Consider the following 27,077-nt stretch of genomic DNA (forward strand, 5'->3'; position numbering starts at 1 on the left):
TTGGGCCCAGCTCCCGGCTGCTAACGCTGTAGTTCTTCAGCCGCACGTGATCGTGTTCCTCAGCGGCAGCCGCGGAACTAGGAAGCGTCTTTGTCGTCTTCCTCGCCCGCGGTGGCAGCTATGGGCTCGGCCACTCTTCTGCTGCTGCTGCTGCTGCGCGGCCTCTTGCCGGGCCTATGCGCCGGGGAGAGCCTTCTGCCCGGCCGACATTTGTCACTGCAAAGTGGCTTGGAAGAAATAGTTTTGGGAGGCCGACACCGCGCTTGGCCCTTGGCCCTGGAGGACCTGTCTTCGCTCGCATCGGGGTTCTTAGGGGTCCCGCAGGAGCCGCAGCTGGATCCAGAGTGCAAGGAGCTCTTGATTGCCTTCGCCAATAGCAGCCTGAGATTGGCTGGCTGCTTAATCCAGAGTTCCCGGCCTGTGACGCTCTGCCAGAACTGCTATCACCAATTCGGGGAAGTCGTGCAGCAGTTCGAGAACATCGAGGTGCGTGGGATCGGGTTCCTTAAAGGCTGGTCTCAAGCCTTAGGCTCTTTCACTTTCCCCCCGGCCGGAATAGTTGCTCCATCGAAGCTGTCCCACTAGGGTCCCGCAATTACTTCTGTTGAAACAATAAAGATTCTTGTGGGGCGTTGTAACATTTGTGTATCTGTGGATTGCAGTTGCATCGAACGAAGTGGGGACTCTAACTTGTCTATGATGGTTACTCTGAGGGGCCACAAGGCTAGTTGTGTAGCTGCGACCGAGAATCATGGAAATTATAATTTGATTTGTTTTGGAGGCTACCGTTAAATTCTCTTGAAATTTCAATGCTTGGGATAACACAGTGTGCTTTGTCTAAAAACACTGCCCACGTTTTTTTGTTTTTGTTTTTTTCAAAACTGTAAGTGGAAACGTTTTTATTGGGGAGGGAGGCTCCTCCCTTATTATTATGGAATAAAACCTGGAGCCTGCTCTCTGTGGTAGGAGGGGGAATTCCTGAAAAAAGTGGGAGCTACAGTAAACATATATCCTGCCTTAGAGTAGAGAGGTTCTTTCTGGGAAGCAAATTAGATTTTGTTTTCCTGGGCAATGGGATTGTTCATAAGTCTATCTTTGCAGCAAGAAGAACTAGTTGCCGTTATCTTTTGATAAAATATCTGGGCAGTGGTCAGGTTGTGAAGATTGAGGCTTGGGTAGACAATTTCCCCCCCTCCTCAGCAAGTGACAGCATCTGGCTGAAATTGGCTGATCTACAAAGATGAGCAGTATGGGGCCTGCTTAGTAATTGGATAGGAGACTATCAGAGGAGACTAGGCTACATAGATGGAAGATGAAAAATACCTCATGCCAAAATGCCCTGTGCCCATATAAGCCTATAAGTCACTGGGAATGTGACTGAAAGGATAACTATTTAGGTAAACTTTGAATTTGCCATCTTCCATATTCATATAAAATAGGCATAGGCTTGCAATGAGCTATCCACATATTTTTCCTTGGCTTACAAATACCAGACAGGCACAAAAAATTAAATTATTGAATCCTTCATGGATCATTATGTATGGTAATCAGTCGTGTCCACAAATTTTTGAAAAATTAGGTAGAAATGAGAAAAATTAACTGACCCAAAGACTTGACTGAATCTGAAAAAAACCACAGTTACTGCTTTGCATCAGGAAGAACTTAATACATTGTTGCTGGAAAAGGATAGAAGTGTTGCATTCTGTCACATGATTTTTCACATGTTAAATTCACAGAAATAGAAAATGTGCAAGAAATGATTGGAATGGAATGTTCTCTTGCATTGCAGCCTGTAAATAGAATTAATCAAATTGATGCAAATGCCTTTATTAATTAAGGATGGCTAAACTTCTCTTCCACTCACAGACCTGCTCTGGGATGAGGAAACTTTCTGAAACAGATTTGAGAATTACGTGTGGATTTATGAAAGAGACTTTATTTGTATGAATGGACTTCCACTGGGCATTGATGAATTTTACCTCAGAATATTTACATAAACAGAATGTTTCCAGAATATTTGTTTATAGAAAAAATCATTAAAATATTTGCAAAATGTATGGATTTGATATCCAAGTTACAAGAATGTCCCAAAGGTGCTTTTTCAAAAGGCAAATGGACAATCTTGTTCCAGTTGCTTCTTGAAAAAAACACCTTTGGGACAACCATGATCTGAATGACTGAGAATCTCCATAGACATTAAGTTACAAGCATATAGATATCTGATGACCCTCCTCAAAGGAGACACTAAAGAGTTAGGGATTCACCACTAAAATAAATGACCTCTCTGGTTGTCATTTATATATGTATCTGAGAGACTTAAAAGACGTTCTCAGCAACTGGTGGACTAGCACAAGAATTCCTTTGAGAGCTGTTTCAGTTCCTGAGCAATTTAATTAGGAAAAGATTCTGGGAGCAGCTTTTATGCCATTTATTTGGATAGTACATGTATGTGCCAATTTTATTTGGAAGACAACATGTTTATCTGTACAAGTGAACTACATTGCAATAGTATATTTACTCACATTTAAAATGCAGCCCTACAATACAGTAGATACTATATTCTTGATTGCTGGATCTGCTAACAAATGATTTCTATATGTGTACTTTCTCCTTTCAGAATACTACTAAGACTAACAGATGTGCCCAAAGTCTCTTGATGTCAGACAGGCTACAAATGGTTGCACTTGTGAACAATTTTTTTAATGACACATGGATAAAAGCTAACTGTGCAAGTATGTACTCTTTTTGTTGCTTTCTTTTATATATAGTATTTGAATATTCAATATGAATAAAAGAAAGCATATATTTTCTACTTTTTAAAAGCTATATATAGGGGTAATACTAACACCTCAATATGCATGCTTCATCTCTGGTATTAGTTTCAATATAAGAGATGATGGTTCCCAAAGCTTGTTCATTGTTCTCGGTTTCTACAAACCCTGATTGGATTCATGTACTTATGCCCTGAATTGTTTATGATTCATGGATTTGAGCCCATAGAACACACACAGAATAGTTTATAATTCACAGCAGCTGACTTTACTAAGCTAAAGCCAACCAAACATTGCAGCAAAACTACAATATACTAAAGATCTTATTTCTGGAATGAGATGTGAGGAATTGCCTGGATGAAGAGGTGCAGGTGAACATGGCTATCCACCATGCATATATGATGGAATGACATGTCCTTTTTAATGAGGTGTATAGTATGTTCTGGATTAATCATACCTGTATTGCTTTTATTAGTTAAATGAACTGATTGATATTTTGGTTATGTTTTCAACATTGTGGTTATAATTGTATTTCTCAATTGTTACTTTGATTCTGTTCATTAAAATAGGAAGGGAAATTACAAGAGATAATAATTTAGGAAAAATCTAAATTAATGTGCTGTTCACCAATGTTTAAAACCCATAAGTGCACATCCTATGTGTGTGTGTGTGTCTGTCTGTCCATCCATCCATCCATCCATCCATCCATCCATCCATCCATCCATCCAGTATATATGTATACATATGTAGATATATACACTGCTCAAAAAAATAAAGGGAACACAAAAATAAGACATCCTAGATCTGAATGAATGAAATATTCTTATTAAATACTTTGTTCATTACATAGTTGAATGTGCTGACAACAAAATCACACAAAAATTATCAATGGAAATCAAATTTAGCAACCCATGGAGGTCTGGATTTGGAGTTACAAAATTAAAGTGGAAAAAACACTACAGGCTGATCCAACTTTGATGTAATGTCCTTAAAACAAGTCAGAATGAGGCTCAGTAGTGTGTGTGGCCTCCACGTGCCTGTATGACCTCCCTACAATGCCTGGGCATGCTCCTGATGAGGTGGCGGATGGTCTCCTGAGGGATCTTCTCCCACACCTGGACTAAAGCATCCCCCAACTCCTGGACAGTCTGTGGTGCAATGTGGCGTTGGTGGATGGAGCGAGACATGATGTCCCAGATGTGCTCAATTGGATTCAGGTCTGTGGAACGGGTGGGCCAGTCCATAGCATCAATGCCTTCGTCTTGCAGGAACTGCTGCTACACTCCAGCCACATGAGGTCTAGCATTGTCTTGCATTAGGAGGAACCCAGGGCCAACCGCACCAGCATATGATCTCACAAGGGGTCTGAGGATCTCATCTTGGTACCTAATGGCAGTCAGGCTACCTCTGGCGAGCACATGGAGGGCTGTGCGGCCCCCTAAAGAAATGCCACCCCACACCATTACTGACCCACTGCCAAACCGTTCATGCTGGAGGATGTTGCAGGCAGCAGAACGTTCTCCACAGCGTCTCCAGACCCTGTCACGTCTGTCACATGTGCTCAGTGTGAACCTGCTTTCATCTGTGAAGAGCACGGTGCCAGTGGCGAATTTGCCAATCTTGATGTTCTCTGGAAAATGCCAAACATCCTGCACGGTGTTGGGCTGTAAGCACAACCTCCACCTGTGGACGTCGGGCCCTCCTACCACCCTCATGGAGTCTGTTTCTGACTGTTTGAGCAGCCACATGCACATTTGTGGCCCGCTGGAGGTCATTTTGCAGGACTCTGGCAGTGCTCCTCCTGTCCCTCCTTGCACAAAGGCGGAGGTAGCGGTCCTGATGCTGGGTTGTTGCCCTCCTACGGCCTCCTCCACGTCTCCTGATGTACTGGCCTGTCTCCTGGTAGCGCCTCCATGCTCTGGACACTACGCTGACAGACACAGCAAACCTTCTTGCCACAGCTCACATTGATGTGCCATCCTGGATAAGCTGCACTACCTGAGCCACTTGTGTGGGTTGTAGACTCCGTCTCATGCTACCACTAGAGTGAAAGCACCGCCAGCATTCAAAAGTGACCAAACCATCAGCCAGAAAGCATAGGAACTGAGAAGTGGTCTGTGGTCACCACCTGCAGAACCACTCCTTTATTGGGGATGTCTTGCTAACTGCCTATGCTTTCCACCTGTTGTCTATTCCATTTGCACAACAGCATGTGAAATTGATTGTCAATCAGTGGTGTTACCTAAGTGGACAGTTTGATTTCACAGAAGTGTGATTGACTTGGAGTTACATTGTGTTGTTTAAGTGTTCCCTTTATTTTCTTGAGCAGTGTAGAACATGTGTGTAGGGAAAAGTGAGAAAGAAGGGAAAATACAGTGTTTTACATAAAAGTTTTGATAAAAATGTATGTGTATGGGCTTTACTGATGTTTTATACATTATGTTCACTGCCTACAATTTGTAGGTGGACCCACAGATTTAAGAAATAAATGAATAGGATAATTAATGCATGTGGTTAAGGTACCAGATAGGAAATCATGAGACCATGAGTTCTAGTTCTGCCTAAGGCATGAAAAATTACTTTTAGGGCTCCCTGTCTCAGCTCAAATTGCCTCACTGGGTTGTTGTGGGGAAAACGAGGAAGGAATATTGGTATGTTCACTGCCTTGAGTTGTTTATAAAAATAATAAAGGCAGAATATAAAATTAATAAATGTTGGACCATTTATAAACCTTTTCAATATATTATAATCAGCAATAGATAGACTGCATATGTAAGCAACTTGTTCATAAATTGCAAGTTGAATTAATTGCATGAAGCATAACTATGTCTTGGTTCTTAATGCATGATTGTGTCAGTGTATGTGGACTTGTTCTGGCAATTCAGTGCTATAGAGAAATAGTGATATCCAAGAAAATACATTTTTACTGATACAAACATGTAAATTGCTGTGCACAAAAGTTAGCAGACATTACAGATCTGTAGACAATGGCAGACTACCTGTTGTTTCAATTTGTCACAAGAGTGTTGTGTAGCCACACAACTGACATGGAATTGATGCATGTGATCCTTATTTAAATTTCTAAGGCTGTTAGGCCATAATGATTTGAAAAATAATTCAAAACAATATAACACCTAGGGAAAAATGGTTCCTATAGAAACAGTAAAATCCACAAGTTGAATTCAAAACATACCCATAAGAGGCCCACCACATATTTTAGTCAGGGGCCTAGGGAAGAGCCAGTTTGTGAGAGCCTCTTTAAACAAGCTCAGGTAGGGGCCATACAAAACGCTATGGGAGATACTATTCCCAAGGACAAGCACTGCAACAGCATATTTGTGTATGAGTGTTCCTTTGGATATTGGATATGAATATCCTTCTAGCATTTGTTTGTGTTAGCCCTTTATTTTCTTGTTGTAGCTTATAATAGTAGAATCCTGAAAGCCTGCCAGAATTTTCCTCTGTCTCTCTTATACCATAAAGAATCAAAATGGAGTTGAGTCTCTCTCTCTCTCTCCTGCTCCCGTCTTTTATCATATTATGATGTTGTTTACATCTCTCTTATCTTTTAAGGATTCTGCTAATTGTTCTTGCATCCTCTTCATTTTTATCCCTGCATTCTTCTAGTTTGTGCTCTTCATCTGCTAAAATGATGTGAAGTAAAATGTTTCTAACAAACATACTTGACATGGAAGCTGATTTGAAAATCACCTTAAATTGTGCGTGTGTTTTAGATAAATAATGGCTAATTTTGCCAAGCAAATATACTGCCTTTTTTACTTATACTTAACACAGACTTGTAATGCTAAATTATAGTTTGGTGGTATATTGGCACAAGAACCACACATGGCTTGGTACAGCTGAAAGGAATGTTCAGAAGCCATGTTTAATATTAAACAACTATCAATGATTCTAACTTGTAGTTTTGCAGTTGCCTTTTTTCTAGAAGTCATAGTTAAGATTAAACTTCTGTTCAAGAATTGGAAATGATACTAAACTTCATTATTTTTGTAATAAAAAGTAGACATACAACCTCCATAGTGACACTGATGAAAAAGAAGAGAGAGAATAGCATCCAGTCACAAGGCTTGTTGATATATTTAAGAGTGAAGGTTCATTCTCTGAGCTTATGGGCTGGTTTCCAAACATTTCGTTACCAGGTTAGGTAACATCTTCAGCAGAGTTTAGGGGATATCAGTGTCAGTATTCTTCTGTTTATAAGGGCTTCAGGTGTGGATGTGTCAAGTGAGGGTCTTGTGATGGGTCACCTGTGAGTCATCAGTGAGTCTTGTGGTGGGTCTTGTGAAATAAGCCTCATTTTCACCCTCCATGGCCTCCTGCAGCACTCTGCCTACTGAAACTGGACCAAAAAATGGGCCCAAAACTGGCTGAAAAATGGGCCCAAAACAGGCCCAAAATGGGCCAAAAACAAAAAATGGGCTGAAAATGGACCACATGGCCTGTTTTCAGCTGGCAGAGTGCTGCAGGAGGCCATGGAGGGCAAAAACAAGGCACCCATGCCCCATTTTGGCTAGTAGGGTGCTGCAGGAAACATCTGTCCCACCCAACCCCCGCTGCCCCCCTGCTGCCGCAGTCATACACACCCACACCCACCGTTTCCCCCTCCCGCCACCACTGGCCTGCAGAGGAGAACTACAATGCTGATTTGGCCCTCTTAAGAAATCCAGTTTGACACCCTGATCTAGACAGACTTGAACACGGCCCTATCCAACAAAAGGCAAATCAGTGGCAGAAAAAAAAAAAAGGTTTTACACTTTTACAAAAAGCCAGTGCAGTCTGAGGCTGCATCAACAGAGGGATAGTATCATGATCACGTGAAATATTAGTACTACTATATTCTGCTTTAGTAAGATCCTACTTGAAAGATTGCATCCAGTTTTGGTCACTGTGATATATAAAAAAGATATTGAGACTCTAAAAAGAGTGCAGAGAAGAGCAACAAAAATGATTAGAGGGTTGGAGACTAAAACATACAGGTGAAACTCGAAAAATTAGAATATCGTGCAAAAGTTTATTTATTTCAGTAATGCAACTTAAAAGGTGAACCTAATATATGAGATAGAATCATTACATGCAAAACAAGATAGTTCAAGCTGTGATGTGTCATAATTGAGATGATGATGGCTTACAGCTCATGAAAACCCCAAATCCACAATCTCAGAAAATTAGAATATTACATGCAGTCAATAAAACAAGGATTGTACATAGAACAATACTGGACCTCTGAAAAGTATAAGCATGTATATGTACTCAGTACTTGGTTTGGGCCCCTTTTGCAGCAATTACTGCCTCAATGCGTTGTGGCATGGAAGCTATCAGCCTGTGGCACTGCTGAGGTGTTATGGAAGACCAGGATGCTTCAATAGCGGCCTTCAGCTCTTCTGCATTGTTCGGTCTAATGTCTCTCATCTTTCTCTTGGCAATGCTGCATAGATTCTCTATGGGGTTCAGGTCAGGTGAGTTTGCTGGCCAATCAAGCACAGTAATCCCACGGTCATTGAACCAGGTTTTGGTGCTTTTGGCAGTGTGGGCAGGTGCCAAGTCCTGCTGGAAAATGAAGTCAGCATCCCCATAAAGCTTGTCTGTGGAAGGAAGCATGAAGTGCTCCAAAATCTCCTGGTAGACAGCTGCGTTGACCCTGGACTTAATGAAGCACACTGGACCAACACCAGCAGATGACATGGCTCCCCAAATCAACACAGACTGTGGAAACTTCACACTGGACTTCACGCATCTTGCAGTGTGTGCTTCTCCATTCTTCCTCCAGACTCTGGGTCCTTGGTTTCCAAATGAAATGCAAAAGTTGCTCTTATCAGAAAAGAGGACTTTGGACCACTGAGCAACAGACCAGTTCTGTTTTTCTTTAGCCCAGGTAAGATGCTTCTGACATTGTTTGTTGTTCAGGAGCGGCTTGACAAGAGGAATACGACATTTGAAGCCCATGTCCGGGATCCGTCTATGTGTGGTGGCTCTTGATGCACTGACTCCAGCTTCAGTCCACTCCTTGTGAAAGTCTCCAACACTTTTGAATGGCCTTTTCCTGACAATCCTCTCCAGGCTGCGGTCATCCCTGCTGCTTGTGCATCTTTTTCTTCTACACTTTTCCCTTCCACACAACTTTCTATTAATGTGCTCTAATGCAGCACTTTGGGAACATCCAACTTCTTTTGCAATTACTTTTTGAGGCTTTCCCTCCTTTTGGAGGGTGTCAATGATGGTTTTCTGCACAACTGTCAGGTCAGCAGTCTTTCCCATGATTGTGATTCCTACTGAACCAGACTGAGAGACCATTTAAAGGCTCAGGAACCCTTTGCAGGTGTTATGGCTTAATTAACTGATTAGAGTGGGACACTTTGAGCCTAAAATATTGAACCTTTTCACCATATTCTAATTTTCTGAGATTGTGGATTTGGGGTTTTCATGAGCTGTAAGCCATAATCATCTCAATTATGACACATCACGGCTTGAACTATCTTGCTTTGCATGTCTTTCTCATATGTTACGTTCACCTTTTAAGTTGCATTACTGAAATAAATGAACTTTTGCACGATATTCTAATTTTTTGAGTTTCACCTGTACATACAAAGAACAGTTGCGGAGAGGAGAGGAGAGGAGGAAGGGACCTTGGACATTTTCTAGTCCAACCCCCCCGCCCAGGCAGGAAACCCCATTTAGATTGATATTCTCCTTATCACTACATGGCACTCAAAGTCAGTCTTACTCAGGAACAATTTATCAAAAATATATGTGAAAGTTATTTTATGTGAAAAAATAACTCATGAATGAAGGCAAATATATGTGTCCCAGGATAATGTTGCAGGATGCAATCTGGGTCAATCACCCAAACCAGAGATATAGTCTTCCTAACTTTTGGACTTGTACTGGAGCCTATCCTCAAGAAACATCTCTCCTCCAGAACATGTGCTTTGGACATGCAGTATTTATATGGTGCCTAGTTCTGTGTGGCCTCTTAGTGTTGATTTGGAGTATTGATGGCCGATCATTAAGTCATTTGTTGCTGTTGTTGCTGCCAAGTCCTAGACCAATTCAGTTGAATTAATATAGAGGCCCCTTCAGATCTTTACAATTCAGATGCAACAATTTGACATTCTCTCTAAGGGAACAGGAAAATAAGGCTTCTTTTTGTGAAAGAATAACTTTTAAAAAAATGAAACACTTTTTGAAGGTACCTTAAATGATAGTTATCTTAAGCCAGTAGTGGACAACTTGGTGCTACGCAGATATCTGAGTGTGACTCCCACAGTCTTGCTGTTACTCATGCCAATTGAGGCTGGTGATATTTGGATATGAATATTCTTTTGCTTCCTGTTATGTCTAGGTCTCTAAAGTAATCCCCATACCAACAACCCTTATTCCTGCTAAGCTTCCCTTCAAAACTCAGAATTTCTACCATTTCTCCCTATTTCATTTATCCTGCTGCCAGATTGATCATCTTATTGCTTAATTTGGCAGCATTTGACAAAAAAAAAAAACCTTGCAAAGTGTCCAAGAGTTTACAACACCTTTTTTTGGAAGAGATTTTTTTGCCCACTTTTTGAGGAAAGGTTCTAAGGTCTTGGCTTGTCACTAGGATACCAGCGTAGCCTCTTTCCCCTCCTCTTTCTTCCTAGCATCGTTTTAGTGAAGAAAGAGTGCACTTCTTGGGCAAGGGCATTCCCCCCCGCATCAGTTCCTGAAGTGTATGGGATCTATTTTAGAACCTCTCTTTTGGGAGTGGGGTTTTTTTTTTTTTTTGGTTTTACAGAATTTCAGCAGCATAACATTGGAGAACTGTATAAAGAAGGGATAACTGTAAGAAGAAGAGAACTGCATGTGAATTCACTGATTGTGAATTCCCTAGCTTAGCATTTGTCATCCTACTCATTACACAGATTGTGGATTATACTGTCTTACTTATACAGTTGTTAATTTAAAAGCAGAATAGCAATCTGTAAAATAAACAAGCCTTTATCTAAAACAGCCTTTTGGAAGTGGATACTAGCAATTTATTGATGCTTTTGACTCTTCTTTCATAGATTGTTTAAATAAGAACAACGAAGGCTTATCAGCTGGTACAGTGACGTTTCTGGCTTTATACAATGAATCAATGGCATGCTTTAAAAAGAACCTCCAGGTACTTAATATTGTTTATTAAGGGTACAGTTGAGCCCTCTAATTGTGTAGTGAATTTTCCCCTTTTTTTCAGACCAAGGCGCTGCAAATATAATTTACAAACTCTTACACAGTTTAAGCAGATAAAACAATTATCTTTAAAATGCAGGTGTTCACTACTGAGAACAAAATGCATTCTAATTAATGTTCACCTCTATTTCATATGCAATTATGGCGCTGTTTTGGTTTCACAATAGTTGATAATTATATAGGAAGAGTCGTATAATCTCTTCATATAGTAAATCACTTTTTACATTATTCTAGGCTTGTCACCTCCTGATATAACTATATGGGTCATCTGGTATGTTATTATAGTATGCGTTTGTAAAGAATACATAACTATTTAAAAAGTTGGTTTTTCACATATAGTATCTGCCATTAAAATCTTTCTAAATCTAGTATCACTATAAAGTTGGAAAGATATGGCCAACTTCTAGGATATGATCCAACTATGCTCAGAACTAAGGTGCTTTTATTATTCAAAACTTCAGACCTGTATATCCCATATCTTAATTTATATCATCAAAGTACTTATTGTGATGAAGAATGATAGCAAAATTATAACCAGAAGTTTAAAACAGTCACTGTAGAAATCCAATTCATTTGTAAATTGCAAGGTATCTATCACTGCTCTGCCTTGGTTGTTACATTTAAAATAGGAATCATACTCCTACTATACTATCTGGCTGTGCAACCAAAGCATGTATAATCACTGAACTATTTTGGTAAATTAGACATTTAAAAAATGAGGGGAAAATCCTGTTCTTACTTTCCCCTTCTTAATGAAGAAGAAAATGCCAAGCCCAGTATTTACGATTTTACATTCAGTTCAAATATTGAAAAATAGTCTTGTATTTTTGAATTCACTCAATTCTTTTTAATTTGTACATTTCCTTTTCTTATTGAAGAATAATGTGAGCATTTTATTTATCCACAAAAGTGAAATTTTTTGGGAATATTCTTTTTTTTCTATTACATAGAAAAGGGAGTACCTATGAACTATTAGAGAAGGCAAAGTAGAAGAACAGTTAGAGTCAGTGAAGTTGCATAATTCTTTTTTCATTACTGAAGAATGACTGACACAAATGAATTAAATGGAACATTGGGTAGAATCAGAGTAAATTAAGAGAAAAGTCAGTTGAGAAGATTCTGTATTATAATAAAGCAAAAAAGTTATCAGGACAGGTATAGAATTAGAAAAAGTGGAACTGCATATAGAAACTTCTCTTCCCCATGTTCCCTTCTATGTGGAGGGGAAAAACAGATATATACATATTTGCAGGAGGTATCTCAGTGTAATCTGCTGAAGCTGCTTAAAGTACTCATTGTGATTGGGCACTTTTATCTTCAGGAGGGTGTACAAATCTTTAAATGCCTTCATTTGAATGAGTATAGAGGCCCCCTTCAAATCTTTATATTTCAGGTGCAACAAGTTGACTTTCTTTTAAGAGGACAAGGAAATAGGGCTACTGTTTGTAAACATTGCCTGCTTTGCATATTTATTTTAAACACAGGGATGAACTTACTCAACCTTCCATAATCTGTTTACTCTATGGATAAATTAGAAATTCTCTGGTAATTTGGGATTTTTTACTGATTATTTCAATTAATATGACCGCCCATCTCAAATTCATGACTAACAAAATTTTAAATTAAAATTTAACTTAAAATTTAAAATTAAAAACTATATAAAAACCATAGAAGTACAATCAGTCGCTGAGGCAAAAAAACTATCAACAGCAATTAACCCAGTTACCTCATGGGCTTCACCCCATACCAATGACAGAACCATGTCTTTAAAGCTGAAAAACAAGTTGGGTTGCGACTAATCCTGTCTCCAGGGGGCTGATACTAGAAAAGGAAAGTCTTTCTTATCCTGCCAGATATTGTTCCCTGGTAAAGTCCCTCTCCTGCTGGACTTTATGGGGCTGATAGACATAATTGGGAAAAAGCAGTCCCTCAAAGAACTCAGCCTCATGCCTTGAAGGGTTTTATAGCTTATTACCAACACCTTGAATTGAATCTGGACAAACACTGGTAACTAGTTACAGCCCATGGAGCAGGGGTGTAACATGCTCTGATTGAGAAATGCACATAACTGTCCATGCTGCTGGATTCTGCACCGGCTGTAGTTTCCAAATAAAATGCATTGCTGTAGTCATTTGGGAAGTGACCATAGCATGGGGGACTATGAGCAGGGTCTCTTGTTCAAGGTATGAACATAACTGGCACACAACAGAAAATTATGCAGAGTTCCTTCTGGCCATAGCTTCTACTTGTTCTCTGAACAGGAGCGTCAGTTGAATTGGAAGACCCCCCGCAAATGCACACAGGGTATTTTAGGGCAGAAGAATACTGACATTTTGCCACCCTTACCACCACAGGCAAGGTCTTTAGTGGCACTAATTCATGTAGAGTTGAGTTCACTTTTTGTTGCCCTTCAGTGGCACTTTAATTTTCTCTCATCTCCCTCAAGTCCTTTGTAAACCAAAGGAAATTATGAGATCCATGGGAGGAGAGAGTCCACGTGGGCCTGGTCTGAGCAAAAGCCCCACCACCCTCTCATTCTTGGACATAAGGAGGGCCTTGTTTGGTCCATGTAGCAGACTATCAAGAGCAACCCAAAGCTGCTTCTGGAACCCAACAAGGTCCATTAGTTACCTGGGATGGTTTGACCAAACAAATCCAGCCTCCTTATGCCAGGGGACAATGCTAGAGAACTCCATGGTTACCAGAGAATATTTAACCATTAAGAGAGGAGCAATAGAAAGCTCCCCTAATTCCAGACTATGCTGCCAGTGCTCTGACAAAGATGAGATCAGGTTGGGACTTGGGACATTCAAAACCTTGCCCTTATTAGAAAATGGTGCCAGGCAAGAATGTGTTACCTTGTAATGGTGGTTTTTTTTGAAGATTGTATATATTTAAATATATTGTCTGTATTTATATTATCCTTGATAATGAATAATGTACTTTTCTGTTCACGTTTGTCTTTTTCTTCTGTTTTTCATGTTTCACTGTTGATCAGATATCAAATGTTAAAATATGCTGTTGTGGTGGGTTCTGCTATACCAAAACAAAGTACTGATTGTTGATGTAACAGTCATTAACATAACTGTTTTGCATTGATGTGAGAATAGTCAGGAGCTATTGAATAATGAGCATTGTCAGCAGGAGGTAAATGAAAAGAATAGCGGAAGTTGGACAAGAATGGATATACTGACAGCTTGAGAACATATTAATTATTTTCACCCAACATCCTAGCTATTGCATTTTGGCAGCATTTATCTTTCACACCACATTCTGCAATTTCCTCATAACTCATACTTAGTTATCTTATAAGATAAATCCATACCTTTCAGAATTTGCCTCTCCCTAACTATTAACATCATGTACCTGTTAATTTAGAGGAAGGGGCAATCGTGAGCTCAGAATTGTGTGTGTATCAGTGTGTGCATGCATGGCCCTGCTTGCCAGCTTGCTTTCAAGTCCCTGTTGACAAGTCCCGTTTCTTGCCAATTTGTGTTTTGTCATTGCCTCCTTCCGAGGGCTAAGAGAAAGTGATTGGCCCAAAATCACATAGCTGGCTTTGGGCCTAGATTAGTTTCCTGTTTCTGGCCTGGGGCCTTAACTACTACACCAAACTGGATCCATTAGTCCAGGAGTTTCCTATCAAAGGATGTCTATTACATCACAAGAATAACAAGAATATAATGATATGAATATTTATCGAGAGTTTTAGTTAGACTTTCAGGTGAGATCCTCAGACGGACAAATCTTGGCCATAGTGAATCTTTGCTTAGATTTGCTCTATAAAATATTTATTAATGACATTGTATCATAAAGAATCACTAAACCAGGGAGCTTAAGAAACCCATCCATCTAAATCTTTTATTTGTATTTTTTGGAGTGTTTCTTCAGTAGAAAATAGAGGTAGTCGTTGACTAACAACCATTAATTCAGCAACCATTCAAAGTCACAATGGCATTGAAAAAAATTACTTACAATTGGTCCTCACATTTATGACTGTTGCAATATCCTTATGGTCACATGATCAAAATTTGAGTGCTTGGCAAATGGCATGTATTTATGACAGTTGCACTGTCCTGGGGGTTATGTGATAGCCATTTGCAACCTTCCAAATTGGCTTCTGACAAGCAGTCAATGAGGGAAGCCGGATTCGCTTAATGACCATGTGATTCACTTAACAACTATGGCAAAAAAGGTCAAAAATTTAAGAATGACTCACTTAATATACACCTTACTTAGCAATGGAAATTCTAGTCGTAGTACAAGTGGAAGATTGACTGTAAAAGTTTCCACTTATCTTGCAATTTTTTAAAAAAATTGTGGCAGTCTTTTGCACTTGGATTCAAACTCATTTTGAATTTTGTAACCTATTCTTTTAAAAAATAATTTCTTGGTTTCTACTGTATGGCCAGGAAGATAACCTGCTACCAAGTAACTACTCAGTGGTCTGCAAGAACTGCAATGCTACGTATAAAAACTTGAGTTCCTATTACAGTGAGATGCAGAATGGGCAGCATGAGGAATCTGGAGAACAGTTTCATTTGTGCATTGATATAGAAGATGCAGTAAGTCTTACTTTCTGTTTTGCTTTCCTTATGTGCATTTGTATCACCTCTGAATATACTCTAGTGCAGGGGTGTCAAACTGGCAACCCGCGGGCTGGATGCACAGGCCATACCCACCCCTACTCTGATAAGGGAAAAAAAGTCACAAAACGTCATGTAACAGCAACATGATGCCATGAGTTTGACACCCATGCTCTAGTCTAGTGTTTCAAGTTGGCTTTTGTCCAATTTAGTTACTTCATTATTATTAATCTCATTAGAATGTAGCTAAAGTTCCAGTGCAATAAAACAGAATACAGCAGTAAATTGGATAAAACCACAGCATAGTGTCATTGTCTTTTGTGCCTTTTGGGAAAATACAGCTTTTTAAATAACATGATAATAAGGGTAATTACTGATAAAGGAAGCATTTTAATGTAATTTGCTAGTTTACATAGGAATCTGGAATGGTTTGATGGCACTTAATCAATTCTACATATATTGGTAATGATTTGAATAAACCTAGTTCAGGCATTTTGGCACTTTCCAAGGCAAAATGGCTGAAAATCCACCAGTGTTTAATCTTACAATAAAAACATCTTTTTCTGGCTGTCCAGTTTTGTATTTTCAGCTCCTGAGGATCCAGTCTCTGTTTACCTCACTGGCTGGTTTCTCAAAGGATCAATTAACGGATGTCTTTTGCCCATATACTGTGATATGTTAGCAATGATGAGGCACATTGCTAGGTGCAGGCTTGGGTCCCATCAGCCATTTACATTAAGTTTCTACTGTACTTCTGTGGACATCCTTCTGACATTTTCTTAATATGGATCCACTGAGAGGTTTTCATTTGTTTTGTTTTAAGCCTTTCTTAAAGACACATGAATTTGGCATCTTCTATATAGTATCCAAATAAGCAGATGCTCTTTTTACTGTATGAAGTGATTGGATTGTGGTTAATACAAATTCAAATGTTGAACTATGAAGAACACCTTAATAAAGCACTTGGCTGCTACATTTAAAGCTTTTCAGGGTGGACATTTTAAAATATATCTGAAAACCCATGAGATTGCTAAATTTACAAATGCCAATATGGATGGCCTGATAATTGTAAAAAATATGTTGCATTTTATCCAGGGAGGCAGGATCTGTACCCAGTAAATGCTAGACATACTGATTGATGCTCATTCAATGCAAAACTTTGCCCAGATATTGATGATTCCTCAGATGTCTTAATCCCCTTGGTATTTTTTTTTTTAACAATTGTGTCCTTCTAGATGAACATCACACAAAGGCTGTGGAGCACAACTTTTAATTGCTCTGTCCCCTGCACAGATACAGTGCCAGTGATTGCAGTTTCTTTGTTCATTTTCTTTCTGCCGCTTGTTTTCTACTTGAGTACCTTTCTTCACTCAAAGCAGAAAAAACGTGTCCTGATTCTGGGTAAGTAAAATCACCTAATCTTTATGGTTTCTATTTGGATTGAAATTCAAAAAAAAAAAAAAAGGTTACAACACTGAAAGTGGTATTTGCCGCCTAAATGGCTTGATGCCCAGTCTTGGGTGCTTTGGAATTTGGGATTCTGTTCACAATCTGATTAGAATAAACTGGGTTGGAAGCTGATAATGCATCATTTGATTCTACCCCACTGCTGCATTCTTTGAGTGACTAAAGAAGTCTCAACTGTCTTTATCAAGCCCTTCTGAGTCAAGGGGGCTACTACAGTGGCAGTTCAGATGGAATGAATTAGACAATTGGATGATTTTCTCCTATCTTTCTTTTAAGGTAGTAAAGATGGGCAGCTTACTATCTACAGTTAGCTATTTCTGAACAGACCCAGCATATTGTTCAACATCTGTGATGAGCAACATCATATTCAGTATTCTAGTCAACTATTTATTTATAAAACTACTTGAGTGCCACGATTTAGATAAATGGTGTGAAGAAGCCTCTCTTTGTAGTATGGTCAAGTTACTGTGTGCGGTAACTTCTTTCATACAATTCGACTGTATATGTTGGCTGTTTTGGTACCCAGAATAATTCGACAGTTGATAAAAATGAACAAATAAACAAGTTGTCCAGGTAAAATAGAGGTCCACTTTGTCATTTGGAAAAAAAGGATTCAGTTTTCATTTGAGCATGGACAGCAATTATCTCATTTTCAGATTTGTCGTTTTGTGTATTCCTGGTTCAACTCTTTAATGCGATTTCTCAAGTTTAAATGGTGGCCAAGATTACTTTTGCTCCTGGAAATTAGACCAGACCACAGTGGCATAGGCCTTTGTATTCTGTTTGGATTTTGGAGCATTCTAGATATTACTGCTCATTGGAAGAACTTTAGGTAGTTCATAACACTGGCCACATCATTAACTAGGAACTGTAACACATAGCATGTGATAGCCTTGTTAATGTCAGCTTTTGATCTATTTCTGGCACACTTAAGACTGATAGCAATGATCTATGAGGTCTTGCATGACTTGAGGTCTATTCCATTAAAGAGTACTTTCCTCTCTTTGAACTTGTCCAAATTTTAAGATCTGTTTGCAAAACCCTTTCTCACTCTCCTGCCATGGGAAAATGAGGAAAGGTCTTCTCAATAGCTCCTCACCTGCTTTGGATCTCTTTGCACTGATTGGACAGAATAATTATCTATCTAAGTCCAAAACTATTTAAATCAACATTCTTCTGATTGATTTGTAAGTATAATTTGGGATTTTTTGCATTAACACTGTTTTTGATATTCACTGTGGGAAAATATGAAGCCTCACAAAGCTGTTATACAAATGATGCAAATTTAATTGGTAAATCAATGATATCATAACACATATACTATCACTATGACTTGTTCCAGATGCCTCTCCGTACAAATTATGTTGCTGGGGTCTCAGATTTCTTGTATAAATATGCTATGAACTGTCTTTGTGGGATTATATACTTTTCTTCTCTTTCTAGGTAAGCGAATCCACTCAAATGCCAGCTTTGCTAACATCCAAGATAAATCCAACTGAGTTTTGGGATGCAATGGGATGTTTATTTGATTGCTCCAAAGACAATTATAATGTAACTTTACATTATGCTGTAATAAAAGACTGTGTCTCAGATAGGTGTATACTCTATTGTGCAATAGTTCTCAGGGGGATGACATGACCTCCAGAGATGAAAAAGAAACTATATTCCCTCCTTCAATCCTGGAACTTTTGTCTTACTTCCTGATTGCTAAGTTTTTATACTTTATATAATGGATCTATAACATTGACTTCCATAAATGATGAGTTTACACGAACATTCCTTTCTAATTCTTACCTGAATGCTGATTTATTTAAAAGTTATCATTATTGAAAAATGAAAAAGATGAATTCAATGGTTTAATATTTATCAATCTACATTACTACTAAAAATGTTGTTTGGCTCATAGAAATAACCTTTGAATTTTATATACTGTGTTGCTGGCAACAAAAGCGATTATTAGAGTTATAATAATTACAGAATTTGATTTCAGGAAAAATGTCATATCTTGATATTTCAAGTGTGGTATACTTGAATAAGCTCTTTTCTCTATTGGCTGATTAAAAGTAAGACTAAACGAATGGAAACTGTTACTTATTCTGTACCCCTAAAATTATTTTTTATGAAGTGGCTTTGTATGTAAGGGTACATAGTATATTTATTAGAATTTACAAACAGTATTTTGTTGCATTTGTATATACTGCCTTGGAAAAGTTACCCAAACTAAAACAAAGAGAGAAAAAAGCTGAACAGCTTGTGGGGGAAACTGGTTTAAAAGAATAGAAAGAATTAACATATACATTATAGGGAAATGTGATTTATTTATTTCATAGTTTTTTTAATAACAAAGAATATTGATAGATTTTATTAAGGAATAAATAGGAAGACAATTGCAGGTTCTTGGTGTCTGTTTGCAGTAGAACTTAGCGATTTAACAAAAAATACTTTTAGAATGCAATCTTGGGGGTTCTAGGAGGCCATAGAAATACTGCACATTTCTTTCTCTGCAGGTGGAGAAGAAACTGCTAAAATGGGGTTCTCTTAAATAGTGTTTCATAGTCCTCAACTGAAGTTGCCTTGTCAGCCATGCTTTGCAGCCAGCAGTAACAAAAAATGAAGGCATTGGGGAAAAGTCAAGGGTGTCATTGGACAAGATTTAGCTGGGCTCATACATCATATTGAACTGTGATTCTTTTAAATAATAGTTTGTTCAAGAAATCAAAATTGACTTGGTTTATCTAACATGTTAAACCAGGGTGAAGAATCCAGTCCCTTATTGCCTCATTTGAGGATTGGCTAAAATTGTTGGAACCATTTTTGGAGGGATTAAAGCTGTCCTTCAAAACTCTAAATCCCTTCTAATTGTTTTCATTTTGGGTGAATGAGCCTTCTTAATCATTGCTCTTGGTGCTGGAATAAATGAAGAACCTCTGAAGCTAATGTAGTTATTATCTGTCTCCTTAGATCTAATGAAAAACAAGATTACAAGTAGGGGTTTTGTTTAAAAGAAAATTTCCCTATTTCCTTTCCCTATCTATATCTGCTGAATACAACATAAAAATAATTTGCATATGGGTTATGCAGTATATTCAGAAAGGTAGTTGTTTAGTTATTTCTGCCCAAGAAGGCAAAAGTTGTTGCATGGCACTCCTAAATAGGTTGCAGAATCTCTTTTTAAGTAGCTTGGTGGAAGTAGCAGATTACTGTTGGAAAAGTAGGTGCCAAACAGCTTCTAATGAATGAAAAATGCATTGGGGGTGGGGTGGGATAGAGGAATATATCCAATTATGAAATGTCATTGTTTCATCCTAAAACTAAATTTTTCCATCTGAATCACAATTGGCTCATGATACTTATTCAGTGCAGATTTGGAAAAAGTTGGGGGGTGTTAAGCCATTCTTAATCAAATGAACTACTCTGATTGATGCTGAATTGCTGGCTATATTTTAATGAGATCCACACACACTTATGACTGCATAATAGTATTAGTGACAAGCTAATTATATTTGATCAGCAGGGCTAAGCTGATTTGAAATAAAAATATGCTGACTTCAAGAGAATTCTGGATTTAGGCCAGAATTACTAAAATGGAGCAGGTAATAATTGTAGAACATGACCTACATGTTGGATGAAATAATAGAAATAAGAGCATATGCAGTATAGATCCTGAAAAAGATTTGTATATCACTGATGCAGTAACCTGCCTATTAGCATGTTACTTTTTATATTTTAAGATAGCTATTTTTCTATTCAGATTTTAAGACATGTAGATTTAGCCAGGTCCTGCCCTTTAATAGCATTACATTGATTTGAGGCATCACATGATGGGCAATGGCTCAAAGCAATCTTTTATTTCAGCTGTGAGTGATTTTGTGCATAGAAAGACACAGAACGACAGATTTGCTTATTAGCAGTGGCTTTTTAAAGACATTTGCACTAAACATGTGTGAAAGTCACTAGTCTCTTAAGATGTGGTTAAGCACTTTTCACAAAAAGTGTTTTGATGGAGTTGTTTATGATGTTCTTAGTTTTTGAGCCAAATGGAAATAACTTTCTATTGCTTTTCTGTATAAATGTAAAAAGAGGAGAAACCTAAATTATTTTTAAACTTGAAGATAGCTGTTTTATGGTACAATTATGTATTTTTCATTTTGTTTAAAATTGTACATGATATATACATGTCTTGTTAATGGATTTTCCCTTGATTTTGGTTTTAATTTTAAACTTAATGTACATGTACAACTTATCCAATTAAACAACCAGAAAAGTGTAATAAAGACTTGTTATTTGCAATTACTTTGAATTGTAGATTAACTGTATTTATTTTACTGAGAAGATGGCTGTTGAAAAATAATATACATGGTATATATTTATCTGTGACAAAAAGATTTTGTCCCAATATTGAGTATTAGAGCTTCAACCTATACAATGCAACATTTCATTTTCTGTATGAACAGTGTCAAAGTGTCTCATTATATACAGAAAAACATCATATACATTATATGCAGAATATCATTAGATACAGAAAAAAGATGGATTTCTTTTTCTGATGTGTACAGCACCATCAGCCAAGATGAGTATTCTTGCTGGGGATTATGTGAATTGTAGTCTAGCATGTCTACAGGATGAAAGGTTAAGAAAGACTGATGTTTTGGGTCATCCAAAACCTGGTTCTATTCATTTTTCTCAAATGGATATTAATTCCATTAGCCGTAAAACATGCTAATCTCTCCACATATTTCTGTGCAAATAGTTCATATATTAAACAATTAAGTTCAGTCTAATTGTGACATATGAATGCATTTGATATATACCAGTTGTGCTGTTGTAAATTTTCTGGTATTGTGCATGCATAAAAATTTCAAGGTAGTAAAGCATGCTTGCCATTGTACCATTGATACAAAGAGACTATTCCTCTTCTCTGTAATACAGGGGTGTCAAACTGGCGGCTTGCGGGCCAGATCCGTCATGCCCAGGCCATGCCCCTCCGAGCTCTGTGAAGGGTAAAAAGTCACAAAACATCACATGATAGCAACGTGATGCTGCGAGCTTGACACCTGTGCTGTAATACATTTAAACCTTTGAGATGCACATGATAAAATAGTGTCATTGGCTTAGATAATATTCTGGTGTACTTGCTAAATGGTTATTTTGCACACAAAATGAACTTATACAAATATATCTGCTGGGAAATGCTCTTTTCAGTAGTGGAGAAAATCAACATCCACTGCAACTTTCCTTCTAGAAAAAGGCAACAGTGATTTTTTTTTAAAAAAAATCCTATTATCCCTTTCCCAGTAACACTCCTCACACACAATTCTGGAGACAATTAAAACAATGTTTTTTGGAGCATGGAGAACCACAGGGTGAAAATAATACTAATTTCTCTCTGCCCTCACATTAGACCAGTGGAGTAACTTGTGTGATTCCATTCTGTGCAGCTCTGCATCAGCCCCCTTTATAGTTGGACTGACTTTATCAAATCTTTTTGATAAAAATCTAGAAACAGTCTTTCTGGACACATCTAAATTGAAAAGTATTCTAGTGCTTATCTAACAACTAGTGGAGTAGTTTGCATAACACACCTAACAAATGGCCCTCACATTTCACACTGGGCTAAGTCAAGCCACTACGTTAACCATGATATGTGGCTTTGGACATTGTTCTCGTGCTCATTAGTGCTCACCAAAAGTCTGTAGTCTGCAAGAAAATGGGAGAAAATAGGGTGTCCAGAATTACAAAACTAAAGTCATAGCATAGCCAAACTAATACCAATTACTCTGAAAATACTCTTCCTGATTAAATTGTTTTTACACTGCTTCATTCTTGTGGAATGCACTCCTAACCATTTTCAGGGAATACAGACGTTTCTCCTCTTATGAACAGATTATGTTCTGAGATGCTGTTCGTAAGTCCATTTTGTTCATAAGTCCAAACAAAAGGGTTAGTTGATAGTGAACCTTCTCCTGAGGTCCGGAATCTTCTGCGTTGGCATTCAAGCAGGTTCTGACCAGTTCTGGAGAACCAGTAGCCGAAATTTTGAGTAGTTCAGAAAACCGGCAAATACCACCTCTGACTGGAGATTTTACAGTATCCTTCCCCTGCCATGCCCACCAAGCCACGCCCACAGAACTGGTAGTAAAAAAAAATTGAATCCCACCACGGCAATTGTAGGCAGATTTGTTCTTATTGGTGATAAAAATTCATAACTCAAAAAAGTTCGTAAATAGAATAACGTTGGTAGACTTTTAAGAAGCCTTCAAAGAATAGTTTGACTGTTACTGAGTTTTTAAAATTAAAATGTTTAATGTTTACATTAAAGCATTGAATTTAAGTTTTAATATAAACTGCCCTAAACTGTTGCCGAATGGGCACAACCCTAGTTTATCCTTGTCCATTTATTAAGAATAATGTGCTAATAATTTTGGGAAGAAACAAAGGAAAAACTGAACCTAGTTAATTTGATTTCAACATTCTCTTAATTTTTAAAAGATTCTGATTTTTATTGAACTATTTTATCTGAGAGATAAAGGAAAATAATGGAACCATTCTTGTTCAATAAGGTTTATAACTGGCATCTTTTCTTAGTATCTAGGGTTCTAATAGCCTCTGAATAATGAAAGAAATGGATAGGGTAAAGGATGGGTCTTTCTTTTAAAAAAATACATTATGCTTTAAATATTGTTTTTAATGAATTGACACATTGTATGTGAGAGCAATTTGTCCTTCATGTTTGATGCCTAATGTATAACCATATGGCTTCATAAGAGAGACTTAATGGTATGTCTGCCTCTTATTGTCTCTTTAATCAAGTGCTCTGATCTAGTTCCCTTTTCCAATCCCATTCCTTATAAAAAGAGGGAAGATATGAAGTACCATTTCTATTTTGTACCAATTATGCTCTTCACATGGAGTATTATGTTTTTAGAGAAATGTTTAGGAGAACATTGCCCGTAAATGTGACAATTTTATCAACTGCTTAAAGATACTTCTTTGAAATGAAATAGGTGACTCTCAGTATCTAACTTTCTTTGTTGCCATGGATCCCTCTGGATAACCAGGTTTAACTCAGGTAAGTTTGACTGCTTCTTTTGGGATCACTAAGCAATTCACTTCACCAGTGCCTTATAGTATCTGCATTTATTTTCCCATATTATTATATCTTCATTTTTAAATGCTGAATATATGTTGTTGTTGGTTCAGAGTGGGTTCATGTATCATAGCTAAACTATAATGTGATTTCTTGAATATTATGGAACTTGTGGCAAATACAGGTAGTCCTTGATTTATAGCCATTCATTTAATTTGAGTCCTGTCAATCCCAATCAAAGGCTATGCTACAGGTGTAGAGCAGGTGTAGAGCAGAATTTTAGGGCCTTGTGAGAAATGTAGTTACGTCCACCAATGTTTGCTGGAGTGTTCTTTTGGGAATTGGTTTCTTTAGGAATTGTATTGTGTTATCAGAAGATACTTTACTGATAGCTTCCTCAAGCCTAGGGCAGGATTTGAAAATTATTGATATTTTCTTGGTACCTTTTCTGCTCAGAAGAAAAATCTTTGGCATCTGAACAAGATCAGAGAGCAGGTGAAAGCCAAGATCTTTTGGACTTTTTAGATCAGTGTTTCTAAACCTTGGTAATTTTAAGATGTGAGGATTTCAATTCCCAGAATTCCCCAGCCAACTTTCTGGGACTTGAAATCCTCACATCCGAAGGTTGCCAAGTTTGAAAAGCATTGCTTTGGAAAGTAACTGCAAGCTAGTGTAGCACATGAGAGATAAATAATGGGACAGGAAACGGCAGACAGCTTCCTCATTGTTTTGTCTTGGATTTTGTACAACTTTTTATTGTTTGGATATGGATGCTGAACATGGATAAACCTGTATTTTGCTGACGCTTTACAAATTCGTAGAGATATAACAAACTTTCTCATTCTATCTTTACTTGACCAACATTCCTTTCTCAATTCTGGAGCTCAAGTTAGCTAATTCATGATATTTAAGCCTCCTCTATATTATTACAAGCTGGGTATTCTTTCACTGATTTCAAATCTGCTTATCCTCTTAACTCTTAACCCTCTTAATGTGCAAAATACAGAGAAGTTTTTGCAGAGGCAAGGAAGCAGTATTATCTAAATTTAATTTGATTTTTCTGTTTCCTACCACTCTTCTTTCTTTTTAAGCCCTTATACCTTGTAAGGTATGTATGCATTGTAGTCTCTGTTATGATGAACGATTAAAAAAGGACGAGATTCTCCTTTTTCTGCATGAAAGCACAAAATTCTTTCTTTGCCTCTGGTCCTCCTAATGACCTCCATTAATTTGTACAATCTTTTGCTGGTGATCGATGGACATTCTTTATTTAGTGGTAGTTAACATTTGTCTCTACATTTTTGAATAAAGTCTTTGGTGGCCTATTGTGACCAAATTGCTGAACAACATCTATCCTAGAAATAACAGTTTCATTGCTCAACTGCAGAATGAATACATACTGAAAATGTGATGCATTGACCCGTTAGTAAGCTGTTTCCTTCATTTACTGCTATTGATTAGATGGTTTGAATAATCTTTAATAATTATCTACATTTAATGTCAGGAATTAATTCTTTAAATACATAATACTAATAGGGCCATGCACCTGTCTTTTCCTGAGCAATTGTAGGAGAGTGCTGTGCAATCCCAAGAAAAAAATGCAGCAATTGTGGAGAGATCCAGTGTGTGTTTCCCTGCACGCTCCATTTTGTCTTGCATCTAAAATACTTCACAGGCCTAAATAATAATGATCCAGCATATGACTGTTGCAGCTTTATATATCTTAGGATCAACTGACACAGACAAGTAGTTACAATCTTTCTATACTCTCACATAGGAAACTGCTGAGTAATTGAGGAACTTTTCATATCTAAGTGACTGGAAAAGATGTTTTTACACAGAAGGAAATTATCTTTATTCATATGTAACAAAATGTAAAAAATGGGAAGAGGAAATGCAAGCATTAGCTTAAAATTAGTCTTACCTAAGCAGTTCCAGAAAACTGTTCTGTCCTAAAAACTTTCAGGAGATTGGGCTCCCTGCATATCTGTCCTTCTGAGCTCCAGGACTACTCACCAGACAATGGTCTTTTTAAAATATTAAAATAATTTGGAAAGAAATTCTGTTTCACAAAAATACATATTTTGGTGCAAATATATTCGTGAACTTTTGAAGTCTCTTTCTTTAAGCTCAGCAAATAGAATTTGATTTGCAAATAGATTATGATTTTCCTCTTGCAAAAAATGAGCTTTGGATGAGACTTAAGGGCAGATGATAAGAAGGGACTGCACCATTCATGACTCCAACTAAAGTGTATATGAACTAATAAGAGATAAAAAGGCCTTATTGCCGCTTTTTATTCCAGTGCTTTCACATTGGGTAACTCAGTGTGACTCTGATTCACCAGTAATCATAGATGTGTGTAACTGCAAACATTTTAAATAGACTTCTTTATTGAACAGTTAACTATGCATATAGACATTTTAAAATTGGAAGCAGATATATTCTGCCTCTGTTTCTGTTAGTGCTTACTTCAGAAATAATGCAAAAGCAATGTCTTTGCCTGACAATACTGTTTTCAATTCTGGACTGCAGAAAACGTCAACACATCCCATCTTTCCAAAGTTTATGGCTAGTTTCCAATATTATTCTCACTCATCATGCCACTGAATGAGGCTCTGCTATTCAAGGAGACAGGCAGAAAATATATCATTTTTCTTGAGCCTTACTGGGTTTTCTCTCTCCCTCCCTCCCTCCCTCCCTCCCTCTCTCTCTCTCTCTCTCTCTCTCTCACACACACATACACACACACTTTGCATTGACCACCCCTGTAAGTTTAGAGCAAGTCTTCACAATCAATCTCCCTTTGCACTGGACACATGTGAAGGCTCAGCTGCAAGGATATTATCATGGAATCTTTGGAGTATTTTGCTCTAAATGTCACACTGACTGAAATATGCTCCCTACCACTTCTAAACTTTAAAAAGCAAGAAAGTGTAGCTT

General features: G+C 37.8%; 1 protein-coding gene across 1 annotated transcript; it reads left to right on the plus strand.

Annotated features, from left to right (window-relative positions):
- Positions 1-21,338, plus strand: OSTM1 (osteoclastogenesis associated transmembrane protein 1). Its single transcript, XM_026666635.2, has 6 exons — positions 1-486; positions 2,618-2,732; positions 10,829-10,926; positions 15,407-15,559; positions 16,816-16,981; positions 18,491-21,338. The coding sequence occupies exons 1-6, from the start codon at positions 121-123 to the stop codon at positions 18,544-18,546; spliced, it is 954 nt and encodes a 317-aa protein (XP_026522420.1). The 5' UTR covers positions 1-120; the 3' UTR covers positions 18,547-21,338.
- The last annotated feature ends 5,739 nt before the right edge of the window (positions 21,339-27,077 follow it).

This window comes from Notechis scutatus, chromosome 1 (genome assembly GCF_049901735.1).
Source record: "Notechis scutatus isolate UNSWTSFEM ecotype Mainland chromosome 1, rNotScu1.2, whole genome shotgun sequence".
Taxonomy (NCBI): domain Eukaryota; kingdom Metazoa; phylum Chordata; class Lepidosauria; order Squamata; family Elapidae; genus Notechis; species Notechis scutatus.